The sequence below is a fragment of the Leucoraja erinacea genome, chromosome 33 (genome assembly GCF_028641065.1).
Source record: "Leucoraja erinacea ecotype New England chromosome 33, Leri_hhj_1, whole genome shotgun sequence".
Classification (NCBI taxonomy): Eukaryota; Metazoa; Chordata; class Chondrichthyes; order Rajiformes; family Rajidae; genus Leucoraja; species Leucoraja erinaceus.
In genome coordinates this window covers 7185036-7203046 of record NC_073409.1, presented here as the reverse complement: position 1 = coordinate 7203046, position 18011 = coordinate 7185036, and the positions used below count along the sequence as shown (strand labels likewise).

The following is an 18011-nucleotide window of genomic DNA, read 5'->3' as shown; positions in this document are numbered from 1 at the left end:
GGTAAGGTTTACCACAATGAACAATTTGAGAGACAGTTATCAAATGTTTTTGTGTATCATGGGAAAAATAAGCCAACTTTTCTCAAACAAATCTTCCAATTCATGGTATAGGACGGCTCAGCTCAACGATAGAGTTGCTGCCTTACAGCGTCAGAGACCCGGGTTCGATCTTGACTACAGGTGCTGTCTGTATGAGTTTGTACATTCTCCCTGTGACCACTTACGTTTTCTCCGGGTACTGCAGTTTCCTCCCACACTCTAAAGACATACAGGTTTGTAGGTTAATTGGCTTCTGTAAATTGTCCCTAGTGTGCTGGATAGTGCTCGTGTATGGGGTGATTGCTGTTTGGCGCGGACTCGGAGGGCCGAAGGGCCTGTTTCCACACTGTATTTTGAAAGTAAAGTCTAAAGTCACAACGTTTATGGACAATTACGACTCCAAAAAGAACATGACAAATGACCCCTAAAAGAAGGAAGAGGCAGCTACGGAATACAGAAAACATGAATGAATTTTGTCAAACAATGATGAATTTCAAGAGGCTCCTGATCATAATGTTGCACTTAGTTTCAGAAACCGTCTGTATTTACTTCATTTTGCTTAATAATGTGCAAGTCTTTTGATTACGTTTTATATTTGTTATTCTCCTTATTCTAGATTATCACCTGTGTCCATTTTTAGATCACCAATGGCTATCTTTGCGGCTGGATACACAATTCAGTTGAAAAGCAGACTGTTTTCAAATAAAAAAAGAAAAACAAAAAGGGGGGCACAGGTGAGAAGATGGAGTCAACTTACTTGTAAATCTGTACTCATCCTCTCGTCTTCGGATTTCTAACTCTAGAGAAAGGTTAGAAATAATATCAAAGAGCGAACTATCTAAAGGAAGCAACAGGCATTAATGAGCGTTCAGTCTGCACATTCAGTAAATATATTTGTGGCATATTGCTGCTTTAACAAGATTGCAGACCTGATGCAGTTAACATACAGAACATATTTTAAGGCTTTAACCAACAACTCTGCAATGGAAACATGGTTAAAATAATGCATACAAGTTGAGACCAACACAAAACTGATTTTTGAATCGGCAAGTACAATGATTTCCATTACAATTTTGAGAGGGGCAAAAATGATCTTAATAAAACCAAGACACAACTCAAATTCAATTGCTGCAATCACTCAGCATATAATAGACATCAATTAACATTGTACTTCATGAGCAATGAAGCAGTAAGACTTGGCCATAATATTCTTCTGGCCCATCCCATCATTCAACAAAGTTGTTACTCATTCTATGCTTTGACAATTCTGCTGCCTAATCCCCACATCTTCCGATTTCCAGAAATCTATCATCTTAGCTTTAAACATTCTCAGTGACCGAGGATCCAAAGATTTATAACCAGCTGCATAACAAAATTTCTGTGCAGGAAGGAGCTGCAGACGGTGGTTTACACCAAAGATAAACCAAAATGCTGGAGTAACTCAAGAGACAGCGTCTCTGGAGAGAAGAAAGGGGTGACGTTTCAGGTCAAGGCCCTTCTTCAGACTCGGCTCCCAAGAAGGGTCTCGACTCGAAACGTCACCCATTCCTTTTCTCCGGAGATGCTCCCTGTCCTGCTGAGCTACTCCAGCATTTTGTATCTATCTTTAAATACATTTCTCCTAATTTAATTCGTAGGTAGCCAACCCTTCAATCTCATTTAAAGCATCACAGTTCCAGCTTCGCCATCCAGAGGACGCAACCCAGAATCTGTCCTTCTCGGGATCATGGGTTCAGGCAAACTTATGAATTGGCAGCAGAATCAGTTCTTCAACTCTGCTCTGTCATTCAACAGGGTCATAATTTATCTGACTGTAGCTTCTGTTCTGCCATCCCATCAAGCTTCAATAGACTTTCATCCACTTGCTTATCAGAAACTATCCGTCTGTGCTTTAAAAATATTCAGAGACACGTTTTCCAACACCCTTTGGAGAAGAATTCCAAATACTCATCACACTGAGGAAAAACTTGGCTTAACGTCTCACCTTTATTATTATGTAGTGACCCCTCATTCTAAATTCTCTCACAAGCAAATCACAAACATCCTCTCCAAATCCACCCGGTCAAGACCCCCTCAGGATCTCATAATTCAATCAAGTCATATCGTGCCTTCTAAGCTCCATTGGATAAAACCTGAGTCTGTTTTACCGGTACTTGGAAGGCAACCCACCATCCCAGCTGTCCATCTCAACAAAACCTTACCTCAACTGCTTCCAACTCAATAACCTCAGTCTTTAAATAAATTAATACAGTACTGCATACTCCAAATGCAGCCTCATCAAAGCTTATACTGTACAACCGAAGAACCATCTTCCTTTTGTATTCAAGTCACTGAGCAACAATAACGTTGTTACCTTTCCAAATAACTTGCTATACATGTAATCTTACGAACATGCATGAGGGCACTCAAATCCAATGAATAAACAACCTCCCATTTTCCCACATTATATGCTATTTCCCAAATATTCACCCATTCATTTAACTATTCACTGTATATATAGACTCCTTATTTCCTCTTCACAATCTTACTCTTGTGTCATGAACATATTTAGCAATCATACCTTTGACAGTTGAGGCCCTAGCACTAAACCCAGCAACATATTACTCGTTACATCTTGCGAGGCAATAAATGATGCCTACTGTGTTTCCTCCTGGCTGCTCACTCTCAGTCAACACCTGTTACCTGCTATATCAAGGGCTTTTTTAATCTACAATAATATTTGATGCAGCACTTCGATAAAGTCTTATACCTTCATCGCAAGACAGTAAGATTCAAAGTTTAAGAGAATAAAGGTCAACCTTAGTAAACATTTATTCACAGGAAGAAATTGTACCGAGTCAAAGGCGTGCATCCACTTCTTTTTAAGTACTGAGAAGAATCTTTGCGTATTGGTCTTAAGAAGGCCATCAAATTACCTGTCAGACTTGCATCCTTTTGTACCGTGCCTCCTCTAATAAAGGGCAACATATAATTTTTCTTCCAAAACAACTTGCACCAACTGCATGCCTACCTTCTATTCCTCATGAATGGATGTAAAATAATCTAAGGAAGTTTCTAATTCTCTAACTTGATTATAATAGATCACGCTAATGTATAGTTCCTTAACTAAATCATTTACAATAAGTTCTTCAAAAAAGTGCAATTGGAATTTAGGTACATTAAAATAAAAGGGTCGTTGAGTTTTTCTTTATAATGTATTTGTCTTTTATTTCTATACTTAGAAATTCCATTTTTTTTAAATAACAAAAATGAGGAATATGAGGAGTTAGAGGATCCCCAAAAGTAATAATCTAAACATGCCACTCAGTAGTTGAAAGAACAGATAGATGCAAGACAGTTCACACTGGAAGTTAGACACAAGTAGCTGTACATGTCACAGCTGAAGTTGAAATGAGTACACAGAGCTTGAAGCATGCCAAATCACAACATAGCAGAGATAAGTAAAGCAAACAGAATTTTGAATGACTAAATAGAGCTGTTTACAATTCAGAAAAAGACATAATTATATTCTATATTGTTCAAGTAATGGTAGGTCCTAAAATAGTGCCATCCTCTGCCACACCTGCTGGACATACAAGGGTTTCTATATCTACAAATAGAAGCCATGTGGTTTGTTGGGGTTCCTTCTCCCAGACTGACCAGTCTTCCCAGGCTACACAGAGAAACAAGCCCCAGGGATCACCTGCAAGTAAGGTAAATTGTTCACCTAGATGCAGAATGCTCCCAATCTTCTCTCTCCAGCAGATAAACACACTTTTAAAGTTAATTTTTCAATCTATTTGTTTGATCAGCATGTAGTAAAAGATTTTGTACCATCGTATATATTCAAAATAAATACAGATGGTTGCTGGGATCATAAGCCACAAAGATTAATTCGCTCACCCTTTGCACAATGCACATGATTCTGGGAACTTTGCTTCAGAAACATTCTGTACACAAAGGGCAATCAATGTTCCAGGTGAATGACTGGTCAACAATAAGGCAGGCAGACACTAAAGTCTGAATGTTCACAATTGGCAATGCATGTAAACATTTGAACTTTATTAAAACAAAAAGTTAAAAAAAGAACATACAAAATTTCAGCTCATGTTCTTGCTAGAATTAAGACAATTTACTTTCAACTTAACCAACACTTGCAGCGGTTGGCAGTTGGAATTAATAGATCTCAATTAAATATCAAAAACAGTGATTACAGCATACTTTTAAAATCAAATATTGAAAATGTTTAGTATCAGTTTAAATTCATTCGGAAAACAATTACGCTTTGCAGTGAAATTATAAATATTAATTTAGTTAATAATATTTTTCAACGGATAGCAATAATTAACACCTTAAATGTATTTTGCCGCTAAAACAAAATACCATTTTTTGACGTGGAACCTTTGGATTGTATTCAATAACTGCTGATAATTGTTGTAAATGGCATGTAAACTGTTGGTAATCATTTAGCACGACTATTCCTTGTGAATGCTTTGATAATTTATTCAATGTTTAGCGAAATACAAATTAAATACATTATGGATTTTCTTGAAATGTTTTACATTCCAGGTAGCATCATTACTTCCTGACAGATCATTTAAAAAAATATTAAAATATAGAACCTGAAAAATTTGCAATACCCATTTAAAATATATTTTTTATCTACTGTTACTCACCAAACTGTTTTTTATTATCTTACAAATAGAATAGTATTAAACAGATCTGTTTGTCATTAATTCAATGTGTTATACAAATTGCTTTCCTATCTTCATGGCATAGTTTTCTGACACACTCGGTTTGATTTCTTCAAACAGAAATGTATGCTCAGATAATGAAAAAGCCCAGCACAAACATGCACTTCAATCACTTTAGGTAACTAGACCCCAGCTTGAAAACTATTAGACATCATAACAAAAACCACCAGTGCAGTGCAGATGGTCTATAGGTGTATCAGTGACATACACTTTAATGTTCATGTCAACTGTAAAAATGAAGACCTTTCTCACTGCATATACCCCCACCCTACTCCCCGTCACCAATGAAACACCATCAGTGTTTAGTTGGACCTCTTTTGATATAATAGTGCAGCACAACAGGCCCTTCAGCCCACAATATCTATGCTGAATACGATTCCAAGACAAACTCTTATCTGCCTGCACATAATCCATATCCCTCCATATCCACATGCTAAAAGTCTCTTAAATGCCACGATCATATCTGCCTCACACACCTCCTCTGGCAGCATGTTCCTTGCACTCACTACCCACTGTGTTATAAATTTGCCCTGCACATCTCCTTTAAACTTTGTTTCTCTCACCTTAAACCTCTGCCCCTTTGTATTAGATTTTTCAATCCTGGGAAAAAGGTTCTGACCGTCTACCAAGTCCATGCCTTTCATAATTTTATATACTTCTATCAGGTCTCCACGCAATCTCTGGAGTTCCAGAGAAAAAAATCCAAGCCTGTCCGAACTCTCTCTGTAGCTAATACTCACTAATCCAGGCTAATACCCACTAATCATTTTGGTAAACCTCCTTTGCACCATTTTCAAAGCCTCCATGTCCTTCCTGTAATGGGCGACAGGAACTGCATGCGATACTCCAAATGTGGCCTAACCAAAGTCCTACAAACCTGCATCATGACTTTCTGACTCGTGCTCAATGCTCTGATCTAGGAAAACCAGCATACCATATGTTTGCTTTACCACTCTATCTACTTGTGTTGCCACGTTCAGAGAGTTATGGAGTTAGACCCAATATTACTAAATAGCGATCCAATCTGTGAGCAACAGACTCTCCAATGAGAGTGGTGGAGAATCACTAACCACTTTGTAGTATCAGCCAATATCTTAAACAGGAAATAATTTTCCCACTTGGAACTAGGCTACAGTTCCTATTTATTCTAATTAATCTACTAATTACTTCAATATATATACAGATAATCATGCCTTTTGGGAAAACAACTTGAAATGATTGCCATTTGGATTCAAATATCGACAGCAGGTTGAAGACAAGACTGATGACATTATTAAATAAAACTGAGTACTTTTTGTGAGCCAGTGTTCCACAATTTAAAAAAACAGAATTTATTCAATGTAAAAATGCATTATAGTTAGAATAGACACAAACGGCTAAACAGCCTTACCCTGCGATTCCACACCCTGTTCTCTCTTGATTGCATCATTCTACTGTTTAGCTTTTACATTCATACATGAACTGTTAACATTTCCATTTCCCACAGAGATGTGGATTTGTTTCCTTTAACCCTGTTGCAGTTACCTCCAAGTGCCAGATGAGGAAAGTAAACAATTATACTTCTCCATTCAATGGCATAGGATAGACTTCCCCCCTCTCAACCCACTCCCAATATCAAAAATGTAGTTTATCTTAGATCTTTCCATCCCACCTACAGTCTACAAATAAGCTGGATTATTTCACAAAGTAGCACCCTGCAAATGCAAACCATTGCTCGTTCATGCATGGTTGGTATTCTCTACGTTCGATCTACAGCTCCAATCAATGAAGTAAACATTTGTTCCCACTGCAACCTTAGATTCACATCTTCTTCACACTAAATGCAGAGTCTCTTTAAGTCTCTGATGGAGTCACTATACAATCATACGAAAGGTAACTTGCTTCCTCAGGCTGGGCTGCATCACCGTCATGTGCAAAGGTCAAATGCACACGTAGCTTTTAATTTGGGCTTGCTCAAACAAATAAGGAAATGTTGGATAGTTAATCCATCTTTCATTTTTGACCTTTACCGATTTGACAAAGTAGACGTATAGCTGGTATGTGCTGGTGCTGATCAATCCCTGCCTCCCCTTTCCATCCCACTCTTCTTCATACACCAATGTGACGACATATCACAATTTTTCTACATACATTCCTGGAGTGCACTCCATAACTCCCACCCAACAGCACATCACAAAGATTGTAGCACTTTAAAGCGCATGGTGTTCACCAGCTCAAGGGCAGTAGGCCAGGGTAATAAATGCCATTGAGGCCCATATTCTGAGGGGAGCTGGTTGAGGAAGTGGGGACATGACCACTTTCAGAGGATTGCTTCATAAATACCAAATAACATATTTTGCCCTATTTTCAAATGGCAAAGGATAACATTTTTAATACAGATTCGTCCATTTTACACAGTATGAAAATAAATGTAATTTGAAAAGTTTCAAAAATTCATAACTTCAAAAACTCCTATATAATTCTTTTTTTCAAGATATATGAAGTACAATTTTTGAAAACTTTTTCTTCTTCCCCCTTTCCCTTAGCCTCACCTCCCTGCCAGGTTCTGCATAACACAATTTGCAGAACACAAAATAAAAAAACCTTATTATCGCGCAACATAAACAAAATTAACAACTATTCATTTAACCTTGATGGTTTAATGACATTCTTCTTGTGAAAGAGCAAGCATAAAAACAAATATAAATACAGGCAGAAAGTTGGCAAGCAACAACAAATTTTGAAATCAGGTTAACGGAATATTACACAATTAATTGTTGCCATTAAATTCTCGATCCTTTGAATGTCAATTTACAGACTGATTGTTCTAAAATAAAGTCATAAGAATTATGCCCCTGCTATAATTTTGCTTTCTGCAGATGTGTCAAACAAAATGAATATAAATTTGTTCCAGCAAAAAAATATTATGAACAATGAAACCATCCAGCCCGTCCTGATCAGCAAAATGATTCATCTATCAGCCACATCTCCCTGCAAAACATCTGGCTGACCCAGGATGAGCTTCTGATCGCACAGCACTTCAAGATGGCGCCCAACCCAGGCTGCTCTTTCTGTGCCAGTCACAAAAGTAGATCTGCAAGCATACATTACAATCTTATTTAAGAAAGGATTGGACAGGCTAGATGCAGGAAGAATGTTCCCGATGTTGGGGGAGTCCAGAACCAGGGATCACAGTTTAAGAATAAGGGGTAGGCCATTTAGGACTGAGATGAGGAAAAACTTCTTCACCCAGAGAGTTGTGAATCTGTGGAATTCTCTGCCACAGAAGGCAGTGGAGGCTAATTCACTGGATGTTTTCAAGAGAGTTAGATTTAGCTCTTAGGGCTAAAGGAATCAAGGGATATGGGGAAAATGCAGGAACGGGGTACTGATTTTAGATGAGTGGCCAGGATCATATTGAATGGTGGTGCTGGCTCGAAGGGCCGAATGGCCTACTCCTGCACTTTTATTTGGCTATATTTTTCTATGTTTCTAATCGCTCCACTCTTTTAAATCTCTATTCCTAACTCTTCACCATGAATGGCTTGATTGTAATCATGTAGTGTATTTCCGCTGACTGGTTAGCACACAACAAATAAATTAATTAAACATCGGCAACATCACAAAAATCAGTGATGCAATATTATGCAACCTCCTTCAGGACAACCCTCAAAACCTATGCCTGACCAAGCTTGTAGCCCACTGCAAATAACGCCTCATTTGATTCAATGCTAGAATTGGTTGAATTGTATTTCCATAAAGGGTCTTATTAATATCTGACGGCTACAAAACAACCAGCAGTTGCAGCTCACGGGAAGATGCAAATCCAGCAACTGTGCACAATGATTTTTCCAAGAATAATCAGACTTTTAAATTTCCCAGTTTGTTTATGTAAGTGGAAACTACCTGGAGAATGATGTTTGTTCAAAAACTTGGATAACTGTTTACTGTTCATCAAAGTCAGGATAATGGATTAGTCGTAATAACTGAAGCTTTGATTAACTAACTGATCACTGTGGTTTATTCTGGAAATAGATGCATAAAATTGATTCGTTGAAACAACATATAGCAGTTTGTGAATGTATATGATTGGCTATCTCACAGATGAGGAAGCCAGGGATCTACTTTGCAGAGCTTTCACTTTCCGCAATAGTTGTGGATCCAGCTGTCATAACACACAACGTGACCTTATTCACAATGTGTGCAATGCTGATAAGAAATGTCTTCAGATGAATTTTTAATACCCAAGTCATAATCAGCTTGAAGATCACACATCTTTAGCTTACAGTGCTACTCTAATGTCAAGAACAGAAGAATAACTTCAGATTTTTAGAACATTCCAGCATAGAATCATGACGGGGAGTGCAGTCCGCAAGGAAGTTTGTAAGAACAGCATTCATGACATTATCTCATATTTTCTTATGTCACAGGAGGCTATTTGGTCCATCTAGACTATGCCAATTATCAGAGCAATCCCATTCCCTCATCTATTCCCCAGTAACCCATTCTCTCTCTCGTGCCCATCAATTCCACCCATTGATTGATTACAAACCTAAACTGACACAAATATGCAGAAAATAAATTAAGACATTCGCAAGAGGTTGAGACATAAATCTGCATAAATCAGTCACTCCATGTTTCACTTATTAACTTGAATCATGTATATGAAGATGAATCATCTTTTTCAATGTGCAAAAATCAATGAAGCAAGCATCCTGTAATTTACAGGTCACGTTTACGCAAAGACAAGAATGCAAATAAGAAACTGTTGATTACGATCAAGATTTACAAATGATTCTATTTTAAATTGTCTTCTGCCATATAGGGTTTATTGGCAGTTTCTCAACATTTACAATTTAAATTATTGTATCCTGATTTTCAATTTGTTTGGACAATTAGCTTGCTTGCACCCATTCTCCAGAATCACTGGCCTTTTTTAATAAATGGAGCACAGCAGGGTAGTAGTGTCTATTTTGTTCACCATTCCTCAATAGGATAAATTACAACTCTCAAATCGGAATATTAATCAATCAGCAAATATTACTTTTGAACACCAGTAATCAAAAAATATAATTAAATTAGTGATACCAGCACCAACTCCAGTTCAATTCAGGCTATGTACTATGAACATTATCATCCCAATGAGAGAGATGGTACATACTAACCACGAGGCGTCAGGGAAGCCTGTTTCTCCACTTCTGTTTGCTGCCTCAAGGTAGTTGGAATATTGTTGTGAATGCGCTTGTAATGGTTGTACACAGCGACTGAAAGCACTTTCTTAGCATAGGACTGACCAACTACATATTTGTCGAGATAACTGTATATCTGAAACAAAATTAGAATAAGACTTTGGTGATGATACTTCAATGGCAATCAGACTTTTGAACATTTGGATTCACTGCAAAGCAATCATACAAGCAGGGATTATAATACACAAGTACCCACATAATACTAGAACTGAAGAAAACTCAATTATGTAATTGAATAAGGGATGCACTGAACATGAATAAATAATCATTCTTGGCAAATGCAAGTAAATTAAATGTCACAAGTAGCAAATACGTCATAAGATTTACACATATAAACCATTTGAAGAAACAGCTAATCTAATCTATTTTAAAATCTAATCTATTTTAAAGTTAGTATTTATATAATTCATCAATTCAAAAATTACAAAAAATACTGCCTAGCACTTATATAATGCTGGCAGAAGCCAGGGAGCAATTTCCAACCTGCCCTGAAGAATTATACAAGGGTACATGGGTACATTTACCTTTTTAGGAGGTGGAGGTGGTTTCTGTTGAAAAGCGAGTTTCACAGCTTCAGCTGCTGATTCTGGTTCCTTATTTAAGCTCTTCTTGGAGTCAGCTTCAGACAGCACCACAAAAAAATGGTGGCATTTTTCACATTTCACAAAGCGAGTTGAAGCTGAGGATAAAATAATAAGACTTCCTAAAACATAGTTCCTCACTTCAACTTTGATGGTTAACTTCAATCAGTGTACCAATAATACATGCTGAATCTTGGTAGATGTAGAACAAGCTAAACAATTACTATTTCAATATTTTCACTGCTAATTCTCCAAACTGGCAGATCATCGATGTTAACAAATGCCTGTCCGCTTTATGATGGCAAGTTGCTTTTCAGTTGAAGAAGTGACATGGCAGGAACAATATCATAAGCAGACTCATACAGGTATAAATCCCTCCTTTGCCAATAACTGTGATGCAACAGTACAGGTTAAGATGTATCCTCCTAACACGATGCAAATTCCCTCCTTTTCAGTTATATCACAAAACTAATAGGGCAATACTGTGCAATTAATAACTCCACCACATGAACTGCAGTGTTTTACATCTCAAATAATTAAAAACATATTTCATCTTTTATAAAAAATAGGATAAACTCTGGCACTGATCAGCCACATTTTGAGTGTGAGCAGTGGATAGTGTCAGGACCAGCACCAGTCTTACCCTGAAAATGAGGTGCCAAAGTAGTGAACACAGGACAGCGTGCATGCTGAACAACGGGTAAGCGAGCTAAGCATTCATTGTGATTGTTCTTGAGCAGTCTAACATCAAGGAGCTGGCAGCCTCTTGCTGGGGATCGACCTCGGAGCTCCAACCGCAGGTGCCTGTGGACCTAACATCGTGGAGCTCGCGGTCCCTTGGTTAGGGACCAACTCCGGGAGCTCCAACCACGGGAGCTTCAACCGCCCCGATTGCGGGAGCTTCGATTGCCGGCTGCGAGAGCTTCGATTGCCCCAACTACAGATGGTTCAACTGCCCCGACCGAAGGAGAAACGGAGGAAAAAGATAAGACTTTATTGCCTTCCATCACAGTGAGGAATGTGGTGGAGCCGCTGTGGTGGATGTTTATGTTAAATTTTATGTATTTGTGTGTCTTGTTGCTATTTTTGGTATGACTGTATGGCAAATCAAATTCTTTGTATGTTGCAAAACTTACTTGGCTAATAAAATTACGATTATGATATTACATCCCATCCATTGTACTGAACACTAGTGCTCCAGAGCTAGTCACACCTCCACCCGAGCTGCTCAAGAACAATCACATGCATTGAATTGACAATGTGGAACGTCTCACAGATATACCTTGTTCATGAAGTGCAAGAAAATCCAATCCAACTAATTACTGTGTAATCACTCTGTTCTCCAATCAGCCTCGGTTTCCATGTTGTAGAACGCACCCTGAACAGAAGCTGTATTAGTGACTCCCCCCCCCCCCCCCTCCCCACCCCCCCGTCAAAGTGTTTTACAAACTATTTATGGCCTGTTTCCATTTCAGATGAACAGAAATGTTAATACGGGGGAAATAATTTACTCCAAGCCTTCGGTTGAAGGTGATCCTAACCTCTACAAATTCAGATTTGAAGTATTGGCTAAATTCAGCTTTCTAACTTTAAAATAATGTAGAAATATTTGATCCTCTCTTTTAGAAGATGACAACCGAGCTTACAATCATCTCCCATCTTTCAGTCCCGAGGTAGGGAAAATGTAAACGACTCATTTCCTCTACAGATGCTGCCTGACCCACTGAGTTCCTCCAGTCGTTTTCTACTACTGGAACTTTGAGAACCTCCTGATGTGATGTGTGGGAAGAGAAGTGGTTACTGTAGCTGTACTGGCGCAGTTCGGAGAGATAAAAGTAAATCTAAAGCATTGAACTGGAAAACCAAGGGCAAGCAATGAAAAAGTTCACAAGGAGGAATATACATATCACTGTGAAAGGAATAGATCACAAGAGCAGTTCTTAATGACCATCTTGGAATTTTGCAGTGCACCAGGAAAGACAAAAACCTGACAAGACTGAAGCAAGATCTAGAGATGGATGAGCATGGATGTACCATTAAAGATAATGAATTAAGATTTTGAAATAGAAAGGAAGACAAAATGTAAATGCTGGATTTGACTTTGTATGGATCTATGCCTTGTAGTGGCATTGATCTTGAAAGAGAAGATAATTATTTAAAAACAGAAGTTTCAAGAGAGAGCTAGATAGGGCTCTTAAGGATAGCAGAGTCAGGGGATATGGGAAGGCAGGAACGGGGTACTGATTGGGGATTATCAGCCATGATCACATTGAATGGCGGTGCTAGTTCGAAGGGCCAAATGGCCTACTCCTGCACCTATTGTCTATTGAAGGAAACATGAAAAATATTTGTGGAATTAAGAACATTTAGCAGCAATGGAAACAGATGCATTGGTAGTGGTGGTGGTGAGAAATTCCTGTCCACACCCAAACAACAGAGCAAGCCATTGAGGGATCTTTCCAAATAAAGTGGTAGAAAAGTATCTAAAGATAAAGTGAGGCGAACGTATTACTTACAAACAAAGGTCTCCACGTGAGTGCATGGGTCTCCACACTTTGGGCAGCGCAGCTGGTTTCCACCTTTTCCTGAACTGCCTGAACCAGAAGATCGCCTGCTGCCCCCGTCACTGACAGACTTCTGTAATGTGTCAGGTTCAATATTAGGGATTGGAAAGTCTACATTAAATATCCATCTCCCCATTTAGAAACTTTGGGTAAAGATCATAAATTAAATTTTATATATGTAAATAAACAGCACTATAGTAAAGCCCAGGTATAAAGTTCACATGAAAATGCTACTTTATACAAACACTGTTGTTATAGTTCTACAAAACAGTACCAAGAATATTTGTTGACATAGCACTATTAATAGAGTTAAAAAAATAGCAGCACTACTGGAGTGGAGATATTAAGTAGTAGGGCCAAAACCTTTGTTAAAGAGGTAGGTTTTAAGGAACATCTTTAAGGGACAGTGATGTTTAGAAAGTGTTGAGCCTTGACAGCTTGAAGCATTGCTACAAGTGGTGAAGTAACTAAATTCAGAGTTAGAATTAGAGGAGATCATATATCTCAAATGGTTATAAACCTGGGGTGATTTTAGAGATATGAAGGGAGAAAACAATAGATGAATTTTAAAGTGCAAGGATTCTAAAATCAAAGAGTTGTATCTGGTAGCCAATTTAGGTCAGTATGATAATTGGTGAGCTAGACATGGTGCAAGTTAGGTCACTAACAGCAGCGTTTTGAGAGATTGGAACTTTACACTGAGCAGCAAGGCATTTGAATCTTAAGACATTCAGGTTTCTTAGTCACCTAGAATCGTACCTTGTTGCTATCTCCAGATGTATCTTTACCTCCATCTTTTGAAGCAAGCACAGTAACTGTCTCATGAAATGCTCTCTTAAAAACTTTTCTTCCTCCCTGTGTTTCAAAGCCATTCAAGTTTCCCAAGAATGGGAAATGGAACCGCATGGACGCAATTCCTGAAATAGAAAGGTTTCATTTTGCAGCTGCATAAATTATGTTTCCTAATTCCATTTTATTTTCCCCCCTCACCCAACTGGTCAACAGATGAACAGATAAAAAATGGGCAGCTAGCCCTGCAAATGGCACAGTAATTATAGGTCCACCACCGATTTTCCGGCATCTGATTCGTTCAGCGCCTCCTTTAATCCGAACAAAATTACAAGAGCGCACTCGAAATCCCCCCTGGAAGTTCCCTCTAAAATGTGGCGCCTAGTCCTGGTGAGGCGGCTGATCTCAACCTCATCGGGACTTCCACGACCGATTGGTGGGTCACATTTCCCGGCTGCAGTCAGGGTTCTGGAACTCTGGCTTGGCCGGAGCCGGCAGATTCGTTTCCATAGCTGACTTCTGTGGCCGACTTTACGGGTTGGTTTCTTGGCCCCTCAGGCCATGACCTTGGTTGGTCTGACAATACAGATATTACAGCAAGGCTCTGGAACCAAGGCTGCTGGAAAATTGGTGGTAGACCTGTATTGCACTAAAACCTTTACTGTTAGTGTATCTTGATCTTCTGTACCCAAAATTAGGCAATCCTTGTGAAACAGTTGATGAGCTGGACTTTAAATGCACATGGTGGAAAGCTAATGCAAATCTGAAAATATATCTAGGAAAGGTGGCCCAACTGTAGAAGACACAATGAGAATATTGTAGAAACAAGGCATTGCAGATGGTGATACACAAAGTGCTGTAGTAACTCGGTGGATCTGAAGGCATCCCTGGGGACCATGGATAAGTGGCGCTTTGGGTCGGGGCTCTTTTTCAGACTTATGAAGGAGAAAAGGGGGAGGGGAGGGGGTGGAGAAAGGAGAGGGGGAGGTTGTCAACCTATTAAGTTTGTCTTGCTACTTGGAAGATTCACCTTGCAGTACCTTAACTACTGCGTCCCAATGAGAAATATTGAAGAATTGTCTGGCCATAATAAGGCAAACTGCTATGTTTGCCTTATTATGGCCATGATCATAGTGAATGGCGGTGCAGGCTCGAAGGGCCGAATGGCCTTCTCCTGCATCTATGTTCTATGTTTCTATGTATTGTCTGTATGAGCTTGTGTCTTGGTTTAGTGAGGCATTTGGAAAGGTGCTGCATACTAGGCTGGTCCAAAAGGTTAAGGCACATGGGACCCAGGGCAAGCTGGCTAATTCAATCTAAAATCAACTTGATGATAGGAGGCAAAGGAGCGCAGTGGAAGGATGTGTTTCTGATTGGAAATCCTCAATTAGTGATGTATCGTCAGGATCAGTGGTGGAACCTTTAATGTTTGTATTAATGACATATTAATGACTTCGACATGAATATAGGAAGGATGGTAGGTAAGTTTGTAAATTACACAAAAGTTGGTGGTGCTGTGCATAGCAAGGAAGGTTATCAGATTAGATAGAAAGTTGGGCAAAGTTTTGGCACATGGAACTGAATCCCGACAAAAAGTGGTGAATTTTGGAAAGTCAAATCGGGGTGGGAGAAAATCACTAAACAGTAGGGCACCGAGATATGTTGATGAACAGTGACCTAGTGCCAAATCCATAATTGCTGAAAGAGGCAACAAAGGTGGCTAAGGAGGATGAATTATACGACTTTACAACACATTGGTTAGGCCATACTCCAATGGAGTATGGTGTGCAGTTCTGGTCACCACACTATAGGAATGATCTGATTGCTTTGAAAAGGGTGTGGAGGATATTTCACTCCCTTGACTGGAGAACCTCATGAGAGATTAACTGGCAAAGTAGGCCAAGAGGTTTCCTGATACAAGTATAAACAGATTATGAGAGGCATAGGTAGGGTAGATAATCAAAATATTATTTCCCATGGTAAAAGTATTCAAAACATTGTTTTAAGGTGAGAAGTAGGAGATTAAAGGGGATCAAGGGGTAAGATTTTACAGAGTGGTTGGTATCTGGAATGCGCTGTCGGAGGAGGTGGTTGAGTCAGATACATTTACTATATTTAAGTGATATTGAAACCAACACTTCCTTAGGCAAAACTTAGATGGATACAATTGTAATGAAGGCAACCGCTTAACGCAGATGGGCAAAGGTCGACATGGTGAGCCGAAGGACCATTGCTGTGCTTGGTGACTTTATTAATCTATCTGTTCTAAAGTTATGAACGTTGGTTTTAGTATAACCTTAGACATCCACATACCCATTTCCATTTTCAATGAAAAGGCAGATTTCAAAATTTATTGTAAACACTGTTGTAATGTCTACATTGTGAAACCAAAATGTATTAAAAAAAGGCATTTATTAAAATCGGACAAAGTGCACTTTAACCGCATGTGATTTTTTTTCCCTATTACAAATCTTAAATTGTGGAGTACAGAGGCAAATAAATAAATGATGGGTCTTTGTCCCAAACACTATGGAGGGCACTGTACCTATTCGGCACTGTATCATATACGTGACACAATAATACACTACGTAATTGCATTGTTCCCTTAAAAAAAAACCGAGAGCTCACCCTACAAAACAACAGTCTTCAGTGAAAGCAGTATAAAGTGATAAAGAGACTCACATTTATACTCAAGGTATCTTAGAATGTTTTTCAAATAATTAAGGAACTTTGGACGCAGTAATGATAAAAATGAAGAAATTGCTGCGGCCAGATTACACGTAACAAACGTAAATTAAACGATAAGCGCGTCAGTTTTGAGCACTGAATGAGGGCTGATCTACTTGCAACGTGAGACTTTCCACGTCCACCCGACAGAGGAGATAAGGGCCCACCCCGTTGGACATTGTGTGGGACTGTCAGTGTAAATTAAGTGGAATCTGAATCGGAAACTTCGGGCACAACCCGGGATCGATATCGTCAACACTCGTGCGATTAGCAGGTGTCCCCTCCCCCCTGATGTTGTGGTCCCGACGGCCTGTGTGTGCTGGAATCCCAGTGTGATCTTACCCAGACCCGAGGCGGCTGCGGACGAGCGCAGGAGCCGAGCAGCCGACGAGCAGGAACACATCACCACAATGCAGGACATTGGTGTCCGGGGCCTCCCCCTTGGGGCCGGCGCTCCTCCCACCGGCGAGGGGCTTTTCTCCTACGTCCGGGCCGAGGCTCTCTTCTCCTCGGGGCCGAGGGCCGTCAACAACAGGCCGGGTACGGGTCAGCTCCACGGCGATGACTCCTGGATCAGGAGCTGGTGTGGCGGTGGTGGTGGTGGGCTGGTGGCGACACGGAGGCCGGAGCTGAGGGGACCGGACCGGGGCGCGGGCCCGACACGGACACGGGAGCTGAGGGCGCGGGCCCGACACGGACACGGGAGCTGAGGGCGCGGGCCCGACACGGACACGGACACGGACACGGACACGGACACGGGAGCTGAGGGCGCGGGCCCGACACGGACACGGACACGGACACGGGAGCTGAGGGCGCGGGCCCGACACGGACACGGACACGGGAGCTGAGGGCGCGGGCCCGGCACGGACACGGACACGGGAGCTGAGGGCGCGCGGACGACGCCGGATCGGCGACGCTGACGCACGGTCACAGCCGGAAGCGCCGCGGCTAGTCCTTCCGGCCGACACGGGGAGGGAGGGAGGGAGGGAGGGAGGGAGGGAGGGAGAAGGAAGGAGGGAGGGAGGAGTGAAGGATGAAGGAATCGGAGTGAGGGAGCTGACAGTGAGAGATGAGTAAAGGCACTTCAAGCCATAGCCACTCACCATAGGTTGATGCCATTCCCTATGTGTGACATTACGACACACATGAGGCTAAAGGCAAAGTATCCTATCCCTTGATGAGTTTGCTGACGCAGAGACAGGCTTGAAATGGATATCTGGACAATAATCCTCCTGTATAAAGAACGTTATGCTGGATATGAAACTGCCACTGAATCAGCGACACTGAATCAAACCATAGCGGCCACCATGTTTAAACCCGAATGCTATGGGGACCTGACCTGACCTGACC

General features: G+C 40.4%; 1 protein-coding gene across 2 annotated transcripts in view; it reads right to left on the bottom strand.

Moving 5' to 3' along the window:
- Nucleotides 1–17586, bottom strand: part of clpxa (caseinolytic mitochondrial matrix peptidase chaperone subunit Xa) — a 35897-nt gene extending 18311 nt beyond the window's left edge. The window contains exons 1-6 of one of the 2 annotated variants that reach the window (XM_055661141.1): nt 17004–17585; nt 13905–14062; nt 13098–13218; nt 10525–10679; nt 9917–10076; nt 797–838 (exon numbers count right to left, since the gene is read on the bottom strand). In XM_055661141.1, the coding sequence (XP_055517116.1) occupies nt 797–838; nt 9917–10076; nt 10525–10679; nt 13098–13218; nt 13905–14062; nt 17004–17082 (715 nt within the window). In that variant the 5' untranslated portion in view covers nt 17083–17585. Of the gene's footprint in view, nt 1–796; nt 839–9916; nt 10077–10524; nt 10680–13097; nt 13219–13904; nt 14063–17003 lie in introns of both variants that reach the window. The other variant, XM_055661142.1, reaches the window with a different exon arrangement.
- Between the last annotated feature and the right edge of the window lie 425 nt (nt 17587–18011).